Source organism: Centruroides sculpturatus, unplaced genomic scaffold (assembly GCF_000671375.1).
Source record: "Centruroides sculpturatus isolate CEXI.00-Female unplaced genomic scaffold, Cexi_2.0 scaffold149, whole genome shotgun sequence".
Classification (NCBI taxonomy): Eukaryota; Metazoa; Arthropoda; class Arachnida; order Scorpiones; family Buthidae; genus Centruroides; species Centruroides sculpturatus.
Genome location: NW_019384406.1, coordinates 433,695 through 453,430, shown reverse-complemented (window position 1 = coordinate 453,430; position 19,736 = coordinate 433,695). Strand labels below are relative to the sequence as shown.

Sequence of the window (19,736 nt, the reverse complement as noted above, 5' to 3'; positions counted from 1 at the left end):
AAATGAATAAAACTAACCAAAAATAACAAAAATTATACATTTAAGATTTTAAGTTAGTAACTAGTCATATATTAATTCATTCATATTTTTTTAAAATGAAAGTAATTACTTTACTTTAGTTGTGGAATACTTACGTCAAGCCCAACAGCCATTTTCTAGTTGTGCTCAAGGTGTTAATGCTATTCCTGTTGGTAGTCACATTAGAGATGATGAACAGGTATTAACAGATGTAAAATTTGATCTATATTTGAAAAAATTTTAATAATTCTTCTAATATTTATAAATATATTTAGGCTTTGTATTTATTGCTTCAATGTGGCCACAATGTGGAAGAAGCATTAAGGAGGAGACGAATGCAACCACTGCCTCCTGCAGGTTAGAATAAATAAATAAATGTATATTAAATAATTTATTTTGATGAATAATCAAGCTTATAATATGATGTATGTTTGTTACATCAGATACTATGAGTCTTTGGTCTGAAGAAGAATGCAGAAGCTTTGAGAATGGTCTTCGAACATATGGAAAAGATTTTCATATGATACAACATAATAAAGTAAGTATTAATAAAATCTCATTTATCTTTTAATTTTATTTTTTTATTATTAATTATAATAACTAATAAGTATTATTAAGAAAATCTGACTGTTATTCTAATGTTTTTCTATAAACAGGGATGATGAACAAAAATAAATTATTCTAATATATTTTCAGCTCTGTATTTTATAAATAAAAGGAAAATTTTGTTTTTATGTTTGTAGCAGAATTATATTTGTCTGAGTCCTTCGTAGACATATTTGTGTTTTGATTCACAGTGTCGTTGAATTTCATCTTTTTCTCAACTTTTCCCAGGAAATTTATCTTTATTTTTATTTATGTCCTTTACTTCAAAACTTTTCCACTGTGTTTTACAGAAAATTTTGCAAATGTTCACAAATTTTTTTCAAATGATTATAAAAGTTTATTTTAGCAAATGAATCTGTAATGTCACTGCCTACAGCCCAATCTACCACTGAAAACCCATAATACATTTAACTTACATTCAGTTATTTTTGTTTTGTTTATATTAAATTAATAAAACACTTTAATTATTATGATTACATGCGTGATCTATGAAATGTGCAACTAGCTGAAACTGGCTTTGGGCTGGTTTTATTATGTAGCATTATAGGATATCATCTTTCTAAAACCATTTTGTCAGAATTAGGATAAATATCATCTAAATAAGGATCATCCACATTGGAATTGGAACTAGTCATTCATCTTGTTTCTTCACTGATATACAGGATAAATTTTAATTGCCCAAATTGGCTTGTTAATTTATCTGGCAGTTTATCCCAAAGATTTATTACTTGTGTAACATGTCATGGGTAATTTTTCATATTAAAGTACATTTAACCTTGAGATTAAAACTCATGCAACTAGTCCTAAATAGTATTGTTGCAGTTTAACCATTGTTCCTTCACCTGAATACTAGTAATTTATTTTATTACTTCTGATGTAAAAACCTAATATATATATGAATATTTTGAAATTAAACTGAAAATGCATGCAGATAAAAGGAATATCGTGCATATTATATATGCTTTTTAAATTTTGTAACAGATATAATGCTATACAAACAGTAGAAAATACTTATACTGTATGGGGAAGATGCACATGAATGTCAGACATGTCAAAGATGATTTTGAAAGTTTCATTCAGGAAATCTAAAGGACATAAAACATAAGGGGTGCGCAAAAGCTGTTGAAGAGAAATTTCAGGATGAAATTGTTAAAAATCAATGAATAACAACTCATGAACTTCAAAATATCTTAGTGTATCACTGACATGATGATTGTGATCTGCATGCACTAAGTGAAACAAACTGAATCAAGAATAATTTTGTCTGATGAAGATATGTAGCTCTAAGTTTTCATTTTATTTTCAAATTAGTCACTTATTTTTATCATAGAAAACTCTTTTATGTATGACAAAATTTAAATAAAAATATTAAATTTTGTCATCTTTGAACAAAATTTTGAACCAAAAATTTGTTTTAGGGGGTTGCAATTATTGATGTAACGAATATTCGGTTACTATTCGGTATTTGGCCGAATACCTAAAAACAGGAGTAATAAATAAAAAAAACACAGTAAATTAATCATTTTGGTATTTAGATTTAATGTTAAAAAGAAAATTATATTAGTCACATGTATTCACAATTTATAATTACAAAGATCAGTACATGTACACGCCTATCGTTGGAGAATCCTCGCACATCTGAGGGTCTGACCCTGCCTATCCTTGTTTCTAAGCGCTCGTCTTTGCTCTTCCCTTTCTCTTTCCTCTATTGCTCTAATCCATGTATGCCTATGCATACATCATAATATGTGCTCACAATACTTTCGATTCGTCACTTTTCCGTCATAGATTTTCCATTTTATGTGACTCAGCCTGGTGATAACGGAGAAAAGAGACAGATAGGACTTTGGTATAAGTCACAGTTATGATTTCATAGATTCGAGACAGCTTGGTAGCTCGAATGGCCCCAGGCTTTCGCCCGTGCACGCTAAGTGACTTTCATTACAAGCATTTAGCTTTCCAAAGTCTATGACAACAATTGTTTGGCATTGACGGCCGTGAATTTCGTGCCAATAAGCTGCCTTGACTTGTTCAAATATGTTATCAACTCAATTTCATATTTATTTTCAAATTTCACTTCGCCGTCCTTCTCTGTTCTTTTTCCGTTATTTACACGTGTAGGTCATTTCATTGTTATCCACATTTGATATCATTTATCACATACTTCCATGACACTCTTGTCTGTCTGCTACAACTGCCAAGAATTAACGCGATTGGCAAAGCATAGTGACAGTGGGCTAATAGAGAGCAGTATCCTTACCATAATGCAGTTTCCGCGCCAATTTTTGTACATGCGTTAATCAAGCCAAATAGTTTGGCCGAATATTTGGTATTCAGCCTGAGGCCGAATATACTATTTGTTGCAACACTAGTTGTAATTGTTTGGTTGAGATTTGATTAATGCGATTTTGATATACACAGAGTAGCATTGAGGAATTAATTAATCATATTAATGAAGGGATAACTGTATTAATATTATTTCTCATCTACTTTCAATGTTGCTTTGAATTATAATTATTGTCTCTTTCATATCACTTTAATTTGTTACAGATTATTCTACTAAGAATTACTTTTTTCATCATTTAAAAGAAATTTTTAACCTTTACAAATATTTCTGTAAAATATGAAAGAACAACTCTCTACAAAGATACATAAAAATTTTTTTTAAAGAATCAAAAGGAAAACAAGATTCATTGATACTGTGATGAAAGCAAGAATATAATGTATATACAAGGTTTTGATGCACCTGGAAAGTCTGGGAAAATCAGGGATTGTCATTAGTGTTTGGAAAAGTCATGGAAAGTCAGGGAATTTGTTAAAAATTTTCAAAAAGTTAAGGAATTTGTTCCCTTTGTTGCCTTGTTGATTTTGCTTGCTGACAGTATGGCTGACCAAATGTAGCTGTCTGCAGGCAGCAAGAAGTATTGTGGTACAATGCAACTTATGAAAAGGGTGTGCAAAATATTTTCAGAATCCAAAATTTTACTCAAACATACACAAAATTTCCCCAAAATTACAGCACACAAAATACACAAGCGTACAACAATATCAATTGTTATTTTAAATTTTAAAATACTTTTAGATTTTAAAACTGTTTAAATTTGTATATTTTTTATTAATTTATTGAGTATAAAAAATATATATAACTGTTAATTAGAAAAAATAACCAGTTAAAAAGTTGGAGAAACAATAGTGTATGTGTGTAGTCAGTCAAGTGATGATTTATTTTGTTAATGTACCATACGGTAAGGGATGTGAGGGTCAGGGAATTTGTACAAAGTTGGTTGGCAAAAGTGATGGAATCAAACTATTGCAGTTTGTTGCATGACAATGTACCAGCTCACCATGCAGCTGTTGTAACCAGGGCCAAATCTAGAACTAGATGGAATCACAAGCAATTTGATTTAAAAAAAAAATTATGTAATTATGGGAAATAATATCCATACAGGTATCTCTTGATTAGCATGATTAATTAATCCCTCAATGCTATCACATATATCAAAATTGCATTTTGCATTTCATCTGAGTAAAAATTTATGAAATTCTGCAATTATATTTGAGTTTGTTGAAACAAAGATAGTAATTGTTAGAATATTGATTAGTCACTCATTTTTATCATAGAAAACTTTTTCACAAATGACAAAATTAAAATTAAAATATTTGTTATTAAACAAAAATTTGTTCTAGCAGGTCATAATTATTCATTTGAGATTTGATCATAGATTTATATATTAAATAAGTTCAATAAGCAAATTTATATATTATTGGGCTTCTTGCTGATATATATATATATCACATATTTATTGTACATGAACTTTAATAAGATATCAGAAGAATCAGCTTTCAAACAAGTTCAAGTTATGAAAACATTAAACAGGGTTCTAAAACTATATGTACTTTTGTTAGTTGATGATTACATACATTAAATACTTGCTTTCATCACAGTATCAATGAATTTCATTTTTTGTCGATTCTCTTCTAATAAAAAACTGTTATATATTTTAGGTCTTTAGTATATTGGCATTTAATGTTATATACATTTGTTATATATTGATGATACAATGTTATATATTGATGATACAGCAAATTTAGCAATTTCAACTCATTTTATTTTAAATTAGTCACTCATTTTTATCATAGAAAACTGTTTTTTATGAATGACAAAATTAAAATTAAAATATTTGTTATTAACCAAAAATTTTTTCCATCTAGATACAATAGAATGTAATTGTAAACCTGGCAGTTGGACTTTGTTGCATGACAATGTACCAGCTTACCATGCAGCTGTTATAAGCAAGATCAAAACAAGAACTGGATAGGTCTCAAGCAGTTATGACTTTCTGGTCTTAGGAAAGAATAATGACAGTTTTTAAGTGGACCTCTAGCAACAAATGTTGAAACTTATGGCAATATGCTTGTCATGCAACAAAGCCCAGCTGCCAGGTTTACAATATTAAAGCCAAACAATGAATTTATAACAAATGCTTCATTATAATCAAGTAGAAATCACTCTGACTGTATGACCCTCTGGAACAATTTCCTTGTGAATAATTCCAGTCAAATAAGAATAAGTGAGCATTGTTGCCACTTTCAATGGCCTTTTACTTTTCCAGCTGTTATGTATACACAACAAGGGAAAGTATTGAAATCAACTCAAATTTGACCCTCCAAGTTTTTTGCAAATCATGTTTTGAGATCTCCTGAAACCAAAAAAGTAAACAAAAAAAAAGAAAAAAAATGGAAAAAATTTCACATGCACATGTATGTGTTGGTGACTGTTTTATTTTTTATCTCAGAATGGGATGATGATTAAGAAATGGATTTTTGCATAGTAGTTTGTGTATAAGGGACATCATTGATGCTATTAAATTTTGGTGTTAAAAATATAGAGGGTGGTGAGATAAAAGGGAGGACATATCATATTTTGAGAGGATTGGAGTTAATGAATATTTTACTTGTTATTAACATTTAAAATTTTTTATAAAACTCCTCTATCCTCAAAATTAAGCATTTATCCATTTTTTAATAATTAAAAATATAAGATTTTATCATTAAAAATTTTTATAACAGATGGTGTCGCACAGAATTTATTTATTAACAGTATGATTAAAAAACAGTATGATCAATAAAATGCAAAGTTTGAATTTATTCATCAAAATTTATTTTGTTTCTTTCAAAGTAATCCTCTCCCACTACAATGCCCTTATGCCGACATTTTTTCCAATTCTCAAAACATTTTTAAAATCGTTTTCATGGAACTCCTTTGGGACTCACACCAAATTTTGTTTTACGGCATAAATCGTCTCAAAATGGTGATCATGAAACAGAAATTTTAGTCAAGAAAAAACTTAAACAGTGTCATATCAGATAAATATGAGCTTGTGGAACTATATTTGTTGAATTTTTGGCCAAAAGTTCACAAACAACAAGAGCATTGTGAACAGGTGCACTATCATGGTGCAAAATCCATGAATTTTCTTGCCATAAATCAGGTCATTTTCTACAAATTGCTTTATGCTAACAATGTAAAATGTTCAAATAATATTTTTTGTTGACAGTTTGGCCAGTAAGAAGGAATTTGTGATGCACAATACCACAACAATAAAAGAAAACGATCAATATGAACTTGATATTTGATTGACTTTGACAGTCTTTTCAGTTTTGCTTTACTTTTTAAGTGTCATTCACTTGATTGTGAGCTGTTTTGGTGTCAGAAGCATAAATCTGTTTCATCACCCATAAGGATGTCTTTTAAGAATGATTTTCTTTGGCCACTCAAACACATTGTTGTTTTTGGAAAAAATTCAATGCTTTTGGGATGACTAGAGAAGTGATGTGCTGCAAACCTAAGTAATCTTTTAAAGAATCTTTATCATGACAAGATCCAATGATATTGGAACATGTTCAGTAATGTCTGTAATTGTTAAACGACAATTATTGAATACCAAATCTCTGACTTGAGCAATGTGTTATTTATTAGTTGAAGTGGATGGTCTACCAGAGTGTGGTTCATCTTTGATGTGTTCTCTGCCTTCCTTGAACATTTTGTATCACTCAAACTCTTGATTTTGATAGACTATCATCAACAAAGGCTTTTTATAACATTTTCTAATGTTTTTTAGCAGTAATTCTCTTGCAAAAGCAAAATTGAATGCATGTTCATTGCTTAATTACACTCAACATTTTGAAAAATTGCTGGTCCAAAAATTCTTTATGCACAAAACAAATGTTTATTTGCAAACAAAAACAAACAATGACATATGAATTGTGGCTAGATGTCAGTGAAAGTCATACCAAACGATGACAGCACCCTCTTGCATGCATGCAGTTTAAATGAACCATTCCCAATACTTTATGATGATAGTAATAAAATCTCTTAACAGCCGGGAAAGTTGCACAAGTTAGTGCTGTATTTTTTTTTTTCTTCTTCTTTTGGTGACTTTCATTCTGCACTTTGATGATTTGTTTCCATATTATATTGGAAATACAATGAAACACTACACTATGTCATTTGTAACAGTTGATTTGAGCATGGATGGTACTAGAGTAAGACAAAGATATACAGCCCACCCTAAAATCTCTTTACCCATCTGTCTACTTGCCCTGTAGTAATTAATTCAAGTTTACCTATATCATTATTGAAGGATTCCTTAAGTATAGATTGATTGTTTGCCAAGTAATTACACATTCTCATTAAATTTTTTTCTGTTTGTAAGTCACTGAAAATTAATTGCTAAATTTAAAAAATTGTGTGAAGATAAAATATGCGGATAACACCTGTCCCACTAAAACAATATATATCCACTTTTGCTCTCCCACAATAAAAATCCTAGTACTGTTACTGGATTTGAGGAAATTTGAGACTTTACAATCAGTTTTAATGACGTCTTTGCAATTTTTACAAATCAGTCAATGTATGAAGAGCAAATTGTGTATAAATGAAGTTTCAAATGATCAGTCAAAATGCTTCTTTAGATAACCTCAGTCATTTTCTATCATTCATACTAAAGATTTTGGTTGAATTTTGATTGCTTCATACACTTCAGTGTTTTCTTTGATGATTTGTTCTCCGGACAACCTACCCAATCAGTGTCATTAATGTCTTTCCAACTCATTGCAAATTATTTAAACTAGTAGTACACATGTATACAAGATAGATATTATCATCATAATTATCACCATATACTTTTTCATCAATTAATTATTTTCATACATTTGGTAAAAATTTTGCTGAGTTTAAAACAAAACTTAATATTGTCTTTGTTTGAAATTCATTCTTGACCAATATTCAAAATTACTGTCACTTTAGGTGCTATGTTAACTCAGGCTCTAATAATCCAAATGACAATAAACACAAAAACACAATATCAGTGGCAAATATATCTCTTGGTGTTTGAATTTTCATACAGATGGCACTATTAATTTTTTTTATTTTGAAAAAGTTCGGTTATTTTTGTAACAGACCTTGTATTTGTCTCGTGGAATGGCAGCAAGATATCTGGACCCAAATATGGAATATGCATGGGATGCTATAAGAATGCAAGCTGATCATCTCAGCCTCCACCAAGAATGGACTTTGCTCCCAGTAGAACTGATAAACAATGTGATAATGTATGAGCAATCACTGTGCAGCAATTGCTGAAGGTAACCACATGCCATATTAATGATTTTCTGTACAAAAAGATTTACAACAATGTTTAGTACATTTTCTTGTTAATTTTGGTTTGACATAATTTAGATGAAATTTTTACTTTTCAATTATTTTGTTGCATAAAGAATACAATGTTTTGCTTGTATGCTAAATTTTATGCTATTCTGATCACTAGCCACTAAGATATAGGCTAAATTAATGGTTATTCATAATTTTTGGAAATGAATGTATATATAATAGTAAGTTCTAGAGAGAGTTACATTGAATACATGTATACTGAAAGCAATAAATTAATATAAGATATTAATATAAATCTATGGATATGTTATAAGTTGAAAGTGATAAGTTTTATACTAAAAGGTTTATGATTTAACTTTAAAAATTAGAATGAAAATTTTTTAATATTTTATCTTATGTTTTTTAACATAAGAAAAAATATTTAAAAAATTTTCATTTTTTGAAAACAATTATTTAAAAACAATAGCAAATCTGTGTGTTTAGATTATATTTATTTAAGTTATATTTTTTTTCTGAAAGTTTATTATAATACAGTCTTGATAACAAAAGTGTTTTTAAAAAAATGAATAAGCCTATTTTTTGTAGTGTATACAGTCATATATCAAATATGCAAATGTTATCATCAATTTTAGAAAAGTTTGTTTGCAGACTAAACTTACAACAGTAGATAAAGATTAGAATATAGTTTTGTAAGAGATTGCTATAAAAATATGTGATTAAAGAATCTGAATGGAGTTTATTGACACACTGAAATGCAAAGAATGTAGAGGATAAGATGGAGTGTATTATATATATATATATATATATATCATTCATATTGGTTTGTCTTGAATGTGTTCTTTAAATTTTTTTTAATAATCTCTTAAGTCACTATATTACATTTACAATCTGTTGCTATAAGTTTAATCTGTAAACAAACCATTTTAATATTTCTTTTTTTGTAAATCTTTGTATTTTTTCTCCATCAATACTGCAGTTGTAATGTATAGATGATGTAGAAAAAGGATTTGGTTTAAGTTGTATATAGTTATAAGCAGATTTATTGTGCATATTGACATACATCATATTAATATATTTAAATGTAATGTATATAAGTTGTATACATGAATTCAACAATTGGTTTCAATTATTGTGTACTGATGCAAAAAAAAGGCAAAATTGATTTTGATTAACTCCTTCTTGTTTACCCTCATTGTAAGTACTCAAAACAATTATGTTTTAATAACATTATCCATGAATAAAATATAGCTGCTTTTTTTTTTTTTTGGATGGTTTCTGTGAAGCAAAATGTTGCATTATGACACATTTCTTTCAAGAAAAGCCTACATTAAAGGATTAAACAATTTAGACACTATATTAAATTTACCAATCCTACAGTTTTTTTTTATTGTAATATAAATTTATTAAAATTGTTTTTAATCTGTCAGTTGTGTGTCCTTAAGTGCTAAAAAATTAACATACAGAAAATTTAACAAGTTGTATCGCCAAGATAGTTAGATGTCAGCCTATTGCTCTGTAAACCTGAGCAGGTAACCCTAGAAATTTTTCTTGGGCAGCCTGTCTCATATACATTGGGTCCCATTATTCGTCATCCATCTGTTTCATTATGGGCCTGGCTAAACCCATAATGGGTATGGAAAAAAAACCCTCTTGTGCTCACAGGGTAGAAAGAATTTTTAAAAACTTCATAAAGACTGCAGAAAATGTCAAATTATGAATGACTATTTTACCTTCAATTTCAAAATTATTAATTAATGTTATATAGCATTATTTTATAATCATTTATGAGAAGCTTTTGGTAAATTTTTGTTTAAAATTAGATTTATTATTAAACTAGCTGTTACCCGTGACTTCGTCCGCAAAGGTTTTGCAAGCAAACCCCATTTACATTCAATATTTCAATAACCATAGTAATTGTTATATAACACCTACCGCTGAAGAGAATTGCCGAGAATCAAATGAACTATTTTCAATTTGATCAATTTTCTAAAACGTTTACAATCATTCTATAATCGAACGAATATGCAATAACAAATTCAAATTTAAAACGGTTCGAACATTTTAAAAATCGAAGTAGATAAAAATATTTATAACAATGTCTGAAATGTTATCAATTTAATACACCTAAGTACTCAATGAAGACTAAATGTAGTTGAAAACAAAAAATCGCATCTAAAATAGTACAGTAGAAGCCGTTCTTCCGGTTAAGCCTTAATGCTCTCCTTCTCTCCCTGCAGGGGAATTTAGAAAAATCCCTTCTTAGTGTGCATTTTCATGGCATACCCTACTACAACGCAGATAAAAACAAAAAATCGCATCTAAAATAGTACAGTAGAAGCCATTATTCCGGTTAAGCCTTAATGCTTTCCCTCTCCCCCCCACTTGGGAATTTCGAAAAATCCCTTCTTAGTGTGTGTTTTCATGACGTACCCTAACTTTGCACCAAATTTCACCTCTTTAGGTCCAGCGGTTTGCTCTGGGCGATGATGAATCAGTGAGTCATTCAGTCAGTCAGGACAAGCAATTTTATATATATAGATGATATGTATTCTTCAAAATTCTCAACACCAACATATTTTTATTGCATTTATGTTGAGAAAATATTGATTTCAAAAAAGCATGGTTTTTTCCATAGATGCACTAAGCATAACCAGAGAACAAATATGTACCAGTGAACCAAAATGAATGAATAATGATCCTAAACATGAAAATAAATTAAATAGAAATTGACTTTGAGGAATCACTATTCAGCATTAAGGTTAATAAAAGGGTAACTGGTACTTATTTTTGTTTTATATGGATTTTTAAACATACAGTGTTAACAATTTGCCTAACATATGGTTTATATCATATCCTTAATGAAAATCACTTTCACCTGATATGAAAGTATCTCAAATAATCATGGCTGAAACAAACAAATTAAATACACTTATGTCAGTGTTGAGCATGCATTTGCAGACATCATTGATGACAGTTTAAAAGTTAAAAAAGTGATTAAACTATAGCAAATATTGCCAAACAATAATAATTTGCTAAAACTAATAATTCTTTCTTTTTTTCAATATTTGTGGGATAATTCTATAACTTTAGAAAGAACATGTTTGATTCTCAATAGTACATACTCATATAAATTAACTATTAAGAAAATCTCATTACCAACCTACATAAAAATGCCTAAAAGTTGGAAGAAAAGTTTAAAAACAAAATAATGATTTTAATGTGTGTTCTATAAAACAAAATCTATTCATTATGAAATTAAAATTGTGTTGTGATTCTCAATAGTACATACTCATATAAATTAACTATTAAGAAAATCTCATTACCAACCTACATAAAAATGCCTAAAAGTTGGAAGAAAAGTTTAAAAACAAAATAATGATTTTAATGTGTGTTCTATAAAACAAAATCTATTCATTATGAAATTAAAATTGTGTTGTGATTCTCAATAGTACATACTCATATAAATTAACTATTAAGAAAATCTCATTACCAACCTACATAAAAATGCCTAAAAGTTGGAAGAAAAGTTTAAAAACAAAATAATGATTTTAATGTGTGTTCTATAAAACAAAATCTATTCATTATGAAATTATGAATATCATATGAACATGGATATCACAACCCTTCGATTGTGATATCCATGTCCAAGAAGTGGACTCTGATGGGGCTGTGTTGTTCCACCTCAATGAACTGTACGGATTGTCGTTTATTGTGTTGACAAACTGTGTTAGATTCGGTGCTGTCCTCCAGAAAATAATGGAAAATAACTTGGATGGATATCAGTTTGTCATCTCCAGCCTGGCAGAACTATTACAACAGCTTAAAGGGATTGCCTTCCCCATGTACACTATGGTGTTGGACTTTTGATTATTGTACCCATCCATAGAACTACCTCCTTGTTTTTGTGCTCTCAGGGACTTCCTGTTTGCTAGAGTGAATGATAGAGCAATCCACCAACACATACTTGAATTAGCCCACTTGGTGTGTTATAGTTCCATATTTCAATTTAATGGGATTGTATACATGTAGAGTAGAGGCCATGGGCAGTCTGGTTTGTGGAGACCTCTGTGAAATGGTGGTCAGACAACTGGAAAACAGGACCCTACCACGCTTCCTCCACAATATATTGATACTTCTGTACAAAAGATATATAGATGACCATTATTTTCTGGAGGACAGCACCGAATCTAACATAGTTTGTCAACACAATAAATGACAATTCGTACAGTTCATTGAGGTGGAACAACACAGCCTCAACAGAGTCCACTTCTTGGACATGAATATCACAATCGAAGGGTCGAACATACACATGTCTGTTTATTGTAAACAAGTGCTATCTCCATTTATATTCCAGTTGGGTCATGTGACCCTTTTTCATACAAAATAGCAGCATTTAGGGCCTTGGTTAGGAGAGCATTCACACATTCTTCCACTCCACAAGAAGTAAGAAGTATAGAAGAGATAGCCATGGCCCATGGTTACAACAACCTTATACAGAATTATAGATTTTCTATGTTGCAACTGTTGGTAGGTAGATATGGTGGATATATATTTTCCTCTAATTTGGGATAGTGTCAGTATATGTCATGTATCCTCCAATCAGCAGTGACAGCATAGATCCAAATCATTTGAAAATTATGCATTTCCATATTAGAACTCCTGCCTGAAAATGCCCTTTAAAAATGGGTAAAAATATTTGCTTTTGAAGGGGGTGTTTGTATTGCTAGTTGTTTGGTTATTGAGTTAGGAGTTTTATTAAAAATAAACTAATAAAATATTAATAATGTGTCACATTAACTGGTTCAGAGTTATTTAAGTGCACTCTATTCTTTACAAACAAAAAAAATTATTGTTTAATCTGTTGTTTTCAGCTGTCTAAACAGCCACTTCAGGACACATAGTTTAGAACACATAATAGAATACTCAGATTTGAATTAATTATACATATCTGTATTAGTAAATAGAACAAAAATTTTGGAGTATTGGTGAAATTGTTGTGAAGTAAAATTGGAATAAAATAGAAAATAAGATAAATTAAATGTACAAAAATTACAAGAATAAAATTTTAAAAATGTATAGAATATAATAAAATGAACACAGTAGTTGTATAAGAAAGTATAAGTGCTATAAAACAATAATCTGACAAAGTTAAGCTTCCATTTAGTATACAAATATTTACAGTATGCACTGGTACAAGAAAGGATCTGTAAATAAGGTAATAAGTGGATATCTGATTATACCAATGTTAGTAGAAATATGAAACTACAGCCAGACATACGTATGTAAGAACACTGTTTCCGCATAAACCATGAACTTGTCCAATCATTTGTTCCACTGGGTAATCAATGCATCCATTTTGTCAGAAAAGAATTTTGTGTCAAGACCCTACGGATGGATGATGGCGGCCTGTTACATGCTCTCCACAGTCAGAATTTTTACATACTCTCCGTAGAAATTGTTGTCCATGGAGAAGTTTTTTGTTAGCCCAAAGAGATGGAGTGCCAGATCTGAGCTACAGAGACAGTGTTTCAAAACCTTTCCATGCATATTGTTGATGTGTGAAGAGGTATGTTAGGTAGTGTGTAGTTTCACATTGCCAGGCAAGAAAATGATGTCCTCTTACAGTGACCCTGCAACAGATTCTATAGGCTGCTAGTCATTTTCCTCTGGATTGTAGAGATCTTGTTACCTTATTTATTGATTGTCTCTTGTATTTCTACATTGAGGATAAGCACCTTGCATCTTTATGTTTGATGCAGACATTATTCTTGATGTGTTTGTATATTGTTAACTTCTCTGTGATTTATCTTTTGTCTGGTCTTTACTTCCTTTTCATTAGTAGCTTTATGTCTTTAAAGTGGGTAATGTTCTCTGGTACTTTGGACATGATTACTAACACTTTTGTGTATTTGGTCCATTATTTGCTGATAGAGATATGAGAATGGTTAAATAAAAAAAAAATTAAGTAAAAGGTTAAAAAAGTAACGATGGGTTTGGCTATTTTGTAGTCTTAAAAATTGCAATATTTTTTTTAATTTCTAAAAAGCACCTTTGAAAAGGATTATTCTTTTCTTTCTATGCTAATTCTTAGATGAGTTAATTAAAAAATTACAACACAATATTAATAGAGAAATTTTTTATTATTATCTCAGTTTTCCACTTTCAGATGCATTTTGCCTAGATAACAAAGCCTAGACCTCCTCAGTGAACAGGAACAGGGGAGAGAGAAAACACAAAGAAATACGATTATGTTTAACACATCCATTTCTTGTTGCATGTTTATATGTTTAAAAAAAATTAACTTTTAGTAATTTATTATTAAAACAAATGATGCAATATATATATACATATATAATGAAAAGTTTGTTCACTGTTGTTTTAATATATATCTTAATTAAATAGTAGAAATGATCGAATCAAAAAGAAGAAATAAATTTTGTGTTTTTGAACAGACAAGATCATTAGTTAAGTCTTTATGATGATTTTCATAAGGGATATTGTAAACTTGATTTTAGTTTTCAAATCTATTTTAGAAAAAATTTGAATTGAATGTCACAATAATAGAATTCCCCATTTCAGGAAATTCCTACATTAACTGGTTCAACAAATGATTTACTAGAAAAGCATTGAATAATTGTTATTCAGTGTTTTTCTGATAATATGATGTAATTATGAAAAATTATTTGAACATTTAGAAATTATAAAAGTAAATAATAATAAAAGAATAAATGAAAATACAAGTCTACAAATACATGAATCTTAGGAGGGGTTTATAAACATTAGAGAAAAACTAATAATATGATGTACATACTTTGAAAGTTAGAGATATCTTACAAGAAATTATTAAAATAACATTGTCAATAATTATCATAATTAGATTAATTCACAAGATATTTCAACTCTTGTGTATCATTTTACTGATTACTGTTGACTTCAAAATATAAATCTTTGAAAATAATTATAGAATAAGTAATTTTGGAAGAATGAACAATAATCTGTTTCATATAGCAATGAATTATGATTTTTTTATAAGAATAATTATGAGAGATATCTTTCATTGAATATAAGAGTAATGAATTGTGGATTATCAAACAAGATTCAACAAAAATTTTTGGGATTAAAGTACTTTGAAATATTATTCTGATAGTTTTTTGTTTATTGTTTTATTTTGTATGCTTTGTACTAGCACATTTTTCTCAAAGACAGACTTATTACACTAGTGTAATAAGTCTGTCTTTGAGAAAAATGTGATAAGTTCGTCTTTGAGAAAAGTATGCTGGTATAAAACATACAAAATACTTTGAAGTATTTGTTTTAATATCAAACTATCATAAGATATCATTCTTGATGACTTTATCAAATATGGATATAAGTCCATGTTGGATGTAATTAGTTCATGCATCCATTTCTCCAAAAGGATTACTAGTGAAGTGGATTTATCCAATATGTCTTTTAGTGCATGGAGCTATATGTTTCTTGATGCCTTTATTCTATTTATAAGGACAATAAGATTTTAAAATCTTTTTTGCTCTACTTTCATAATAGAAACAATTCAGACAGAATGGTGACATCTACATGTGGTAACAGAATTTCATACATGCTATCACAATCTGTCCATGACTTCCTTATTTTCTACATTTGTTATCAACTGAGAATATTTGAAACATAACTGGTTAGAATTTTAGATACTTTATTATTTTTCTGTTACCAGTCTGGAAGATCTGAAAAATTTCTCTGATTGATTCATTGATTTTTGAGATCAGTACCATGAAGAGGTTAGCAAAATTTTAATCACATAATTGAAAGAAGCTGTAATATAATTAATACTTGTTTACTCATTTCTACAACAAAAATAATTTACTCAACAAAACATGTTATTTACTTTAGAATGTCTTAAACTTTTTGGCATTAGTGCTTAATGAATGTTATGATTTCTGATTTCTAGTAATTATTTTTTGAATAAATTTTTATATATGAAGACTGATTCTTGCAGATTTGAAACTAGAAACTATTTTTTTGTTGTTAAATCTGCTATTACTTGAGTTAATAAATTTTTATGCAATATGATGAAAATATTTTCATTATCACATTGCATAAAAATTTAATATTTATATAAGAGAAAAGTGGATAGTCTCAGATGCAAACTTTGTAAAAATAACTTTAAAGTTTACTACTGTAAAGTTTTTTTGCCAAAATCAGAGGATGCTTCCTTTGAATTCAGGGGTTTTTTCAGAACTACTGTATATGCATTTTTTACTATGTGGAATTAATAAATAATATCTGCTAACTTTTTGTTTTCTGTTATAAAGGTTTAAACTTTATTCTAAGAAACATATACTGAAAAATTGGAGAGTACTTCTGGATACCTACTACAATGGCAGTTTTTATGAAATATTTTCATAAACAAAACTTAACAAAACAAAATATTTTTAAACTCTTCTCTAACTGAACTTACGAATAAATGTTATAGGCTATAATAGGCTGCATTTTAAAGGCTTGTGAGGTGTAGTTAATATTTTTAAGAATAGTTGAACTGACACATATCTCACACATAATTGAGTCATGTTTTGAGATTTGCAGACTGTTCATGAATCCATCTTGTACAGATGCAATACTGAATCCACTCTTTATTGTAGGACAGGGGTGTCCAACCTTTTCATTTCTCTGGGCCGCATTGGAAGAAGTCATGGAGTTTTGGGCCACAAGTATATATAATATATACTTGTGGCCCAATATACAAGTATATTTAAGGATTAACATGTCTAGATTATAATAATAAGTATNACAAAAACACAATATCAGTGGCAAATATATCTCTTGGTGTTTGAATTTTCATACAGATGGCACTATTAATTTTTTTTATTTTGAAAAAGTTCGGTTATTTTTGTAACAGACCTTGTATTTGTCTCGTGGAATGGCAGCAAGATATCTGGACCCAAATATGGAATATGCATGGGATGCTATAAGAATGCAAGCTGATCATCTCAGCCTCCACCAAGAATGGACTTTGCTCCCAGTAGAACTGATAAACAATGTGATAATGTATGAGCAATCACTGTGCAGCAATTGCTGAAGGTAACCACATGCCATATTAATGATTTTCTGTACAAAAAGATTTACAACAATGTTTAGTACATTTTCTTGTTAATTTTGGTTTGACATAATTTAGATGAAATTTTTACTTTTCAATTATTTTGTTGCATAAAGAATACAATGTTTTGCTTGTATGCTAAATTTTATGCTATTCTGATCACTAGCCACTAAGATATAGGCTAAATTAATGGTTATTCATAATTTTTGGAAATGAATGTATATATAATAGTAAGTTCTAGAGAGAGTTACATTGAATACATGTATACTGAAAGCAATAAATTAATATAAGATATTAATATAAATCTATGGATATGTTATAAGTTGAAAGTGATAAGTTTTATACTAAAAGGTTTATGATTTAACTTTAAAAATTAGAATGAAAATTTTTTAATATTTTATCTTATGTTTTTTAACATAAGAAAAAATATTTAAAAAATTTTCATTTTTTGAAAACAATTATTTAAAAACAATAGCAAATCTGTGTGTTTAGATTATATTTATTTAAGTTATATTTTTTTTCTGAAAGTTTATTATAATACAGTCTTGATAACAAAAGTGTTTTTAAAAAAATGAATAAGCCTATTTTTTGTAGTGTATACAGTCATATATCAAATATGCAAATGTTATCATCAATTTTAGAAAAGTTTGTTTGCAGACTAAACTTACAACAGTAGATAAAGATTAGAATATAGTTTTGTAAGAGATTGCTATAAAAATATGTGATTAAAGAATCTGAATGGAGTTTATTGACACACTGAAATGCAAAGAATGTAGAGGATAAGATGGAGTGTATTATATATATATATATATATATATCATTCATATTGGTTTGTCTTGAATGTGTTCTTTAAATTTTTTTTAATAATCTCTTAAGTCACTATATTACATTTACAATCTGTTGCTATAAGTTTAATCTGTAAACAAACCATTTTAATATTTCTTTTTTTGTAAATCTTTGTATTTTTTCTCCATCAATACTGCAGTTGTAATGTATAGATGATGTAGAAAAAGGATTTGGTTTAAGTTGTATATAGTTATAAGCAGATTTATTGTGCATATTGACATACATCGTATTAATATATTTAAATGTAATGTATATAAGTTGTATACATGAATTCAACAATTGGTTTCAATTATTGTGTACTGATGCAAAAAAAGGCAAAATTGATTTTGATTAACTCCTTCTTGTTTACCCTCATTGTAAGTACTCAAAACAATTATGTTTTAATAACATTATCCATGAATAAAATATAGCTGCTTTTTTTTTTTTTTGGATGGTTTCTGTGAAGCAAAATGTTGCATTATGACACATTTCTTTCAAGAAAAGCCTACATTAAAGGATTAAACAATTTAGACACTATATTAAATTTACCAATCCTACAGTTTTTTTTTATTGTAATATAAATTTATTAAAATTGTTTTTAATCTGTCAGTTGTGTGTCCTTAAGTGCTAAAAAATTAACATACAGAAAATTTAACAAGTTGTATCGCCAAGATAGTTAGATGTCAGCCTATTGCTCTGTAAACCTGAGCAGGTAACCCTAGAAATTTTTCTTGGGCAGCCTGTCTCATATACATTGGGTCCCATTATTCGTCATCCATCTGTTTCATTATGGGCCTGGCTAAACCCATAATGGGTATGGAAAAAAAACCCTCTTGTGCTCACAGGGTAGAAAGAATTTTTAAAAACTTCATAAAGACTGCAGAAAATGTCAAATTATGAATGACTATTTTACCTTCAATTTCAAAATTATTAATTAATGTTATATAGCATTATTTTATAATCATTTATGAGAAGCTTTTGGTAAATTTTTGTTTAAAATTAGATTTATTATTAAACTAGCTGTTACCCGTGACTTCGTCCGCAAAGGTTTTGCAAGCAAACCCCATTTACATTCAATATTTCAATAACCATAGTAATTGTTATATAACACCTACCGCTGAAGAGAATTGCCGAGAATCAAATGAACTATTTTCAATTTGATCAATTTTCTAAAACGTTTACAATCATTCTATAATCGAACGAATATGCAATAACAAATTCAAATTTAAAACGGTTCGAACATTTTAAAAATCGAAGTAGATAAAAATATTTATAACAATGTCTGAAATGTTATCAATTTAATACACCTAAGTACTCAATGAAGACTAAATGTAGTTGAAAACAAAAAATCGCATCTAAAATAGTACAGTAGAAGCCATTCTTCCGGTTAAGCTTAATCCTCTCCCTCTCCCCCCGCGGGAGAATTTAGAAAAATCCCTTCTTAGTGTCCATTCTCATGGCATACCCTACTAAAACGCATACAATACGAATACGAAATAACAAATTCGAATTTAAAACGGTTCGAAC

General features: G+C 28.9%; 1 protein-coding gene across 10 annotated transcripts in view; it reads left to right on the top strand.

Annotated features, from left to right (window-relative positions):
• The window catches only part of LOC111618864 (mesoderm induction early response protein 1-like), a 159,711-nt gene that overhangs the window by 108,780 nt on the left and 31,195 nt on the right, over positions 1–19,736 (top strand). For all 10 annotated transcript variants that reach the window (XM_023360471.1, XM_023360474.1, XM_023360480.1 and 7 more), the window contains 3 exons: positions 120–217; positions 294–375; positions 462–556. In XM_023360471.1, the coding sequence (XP_023216239.1) occupies positions 120–217; positions 294–375; positions 462–556 (275 nt within the window). The remainder of the gene's footprint in view (positions 1–119; positions 218–293; positions 376–461; positions 557–19,736) is intronic.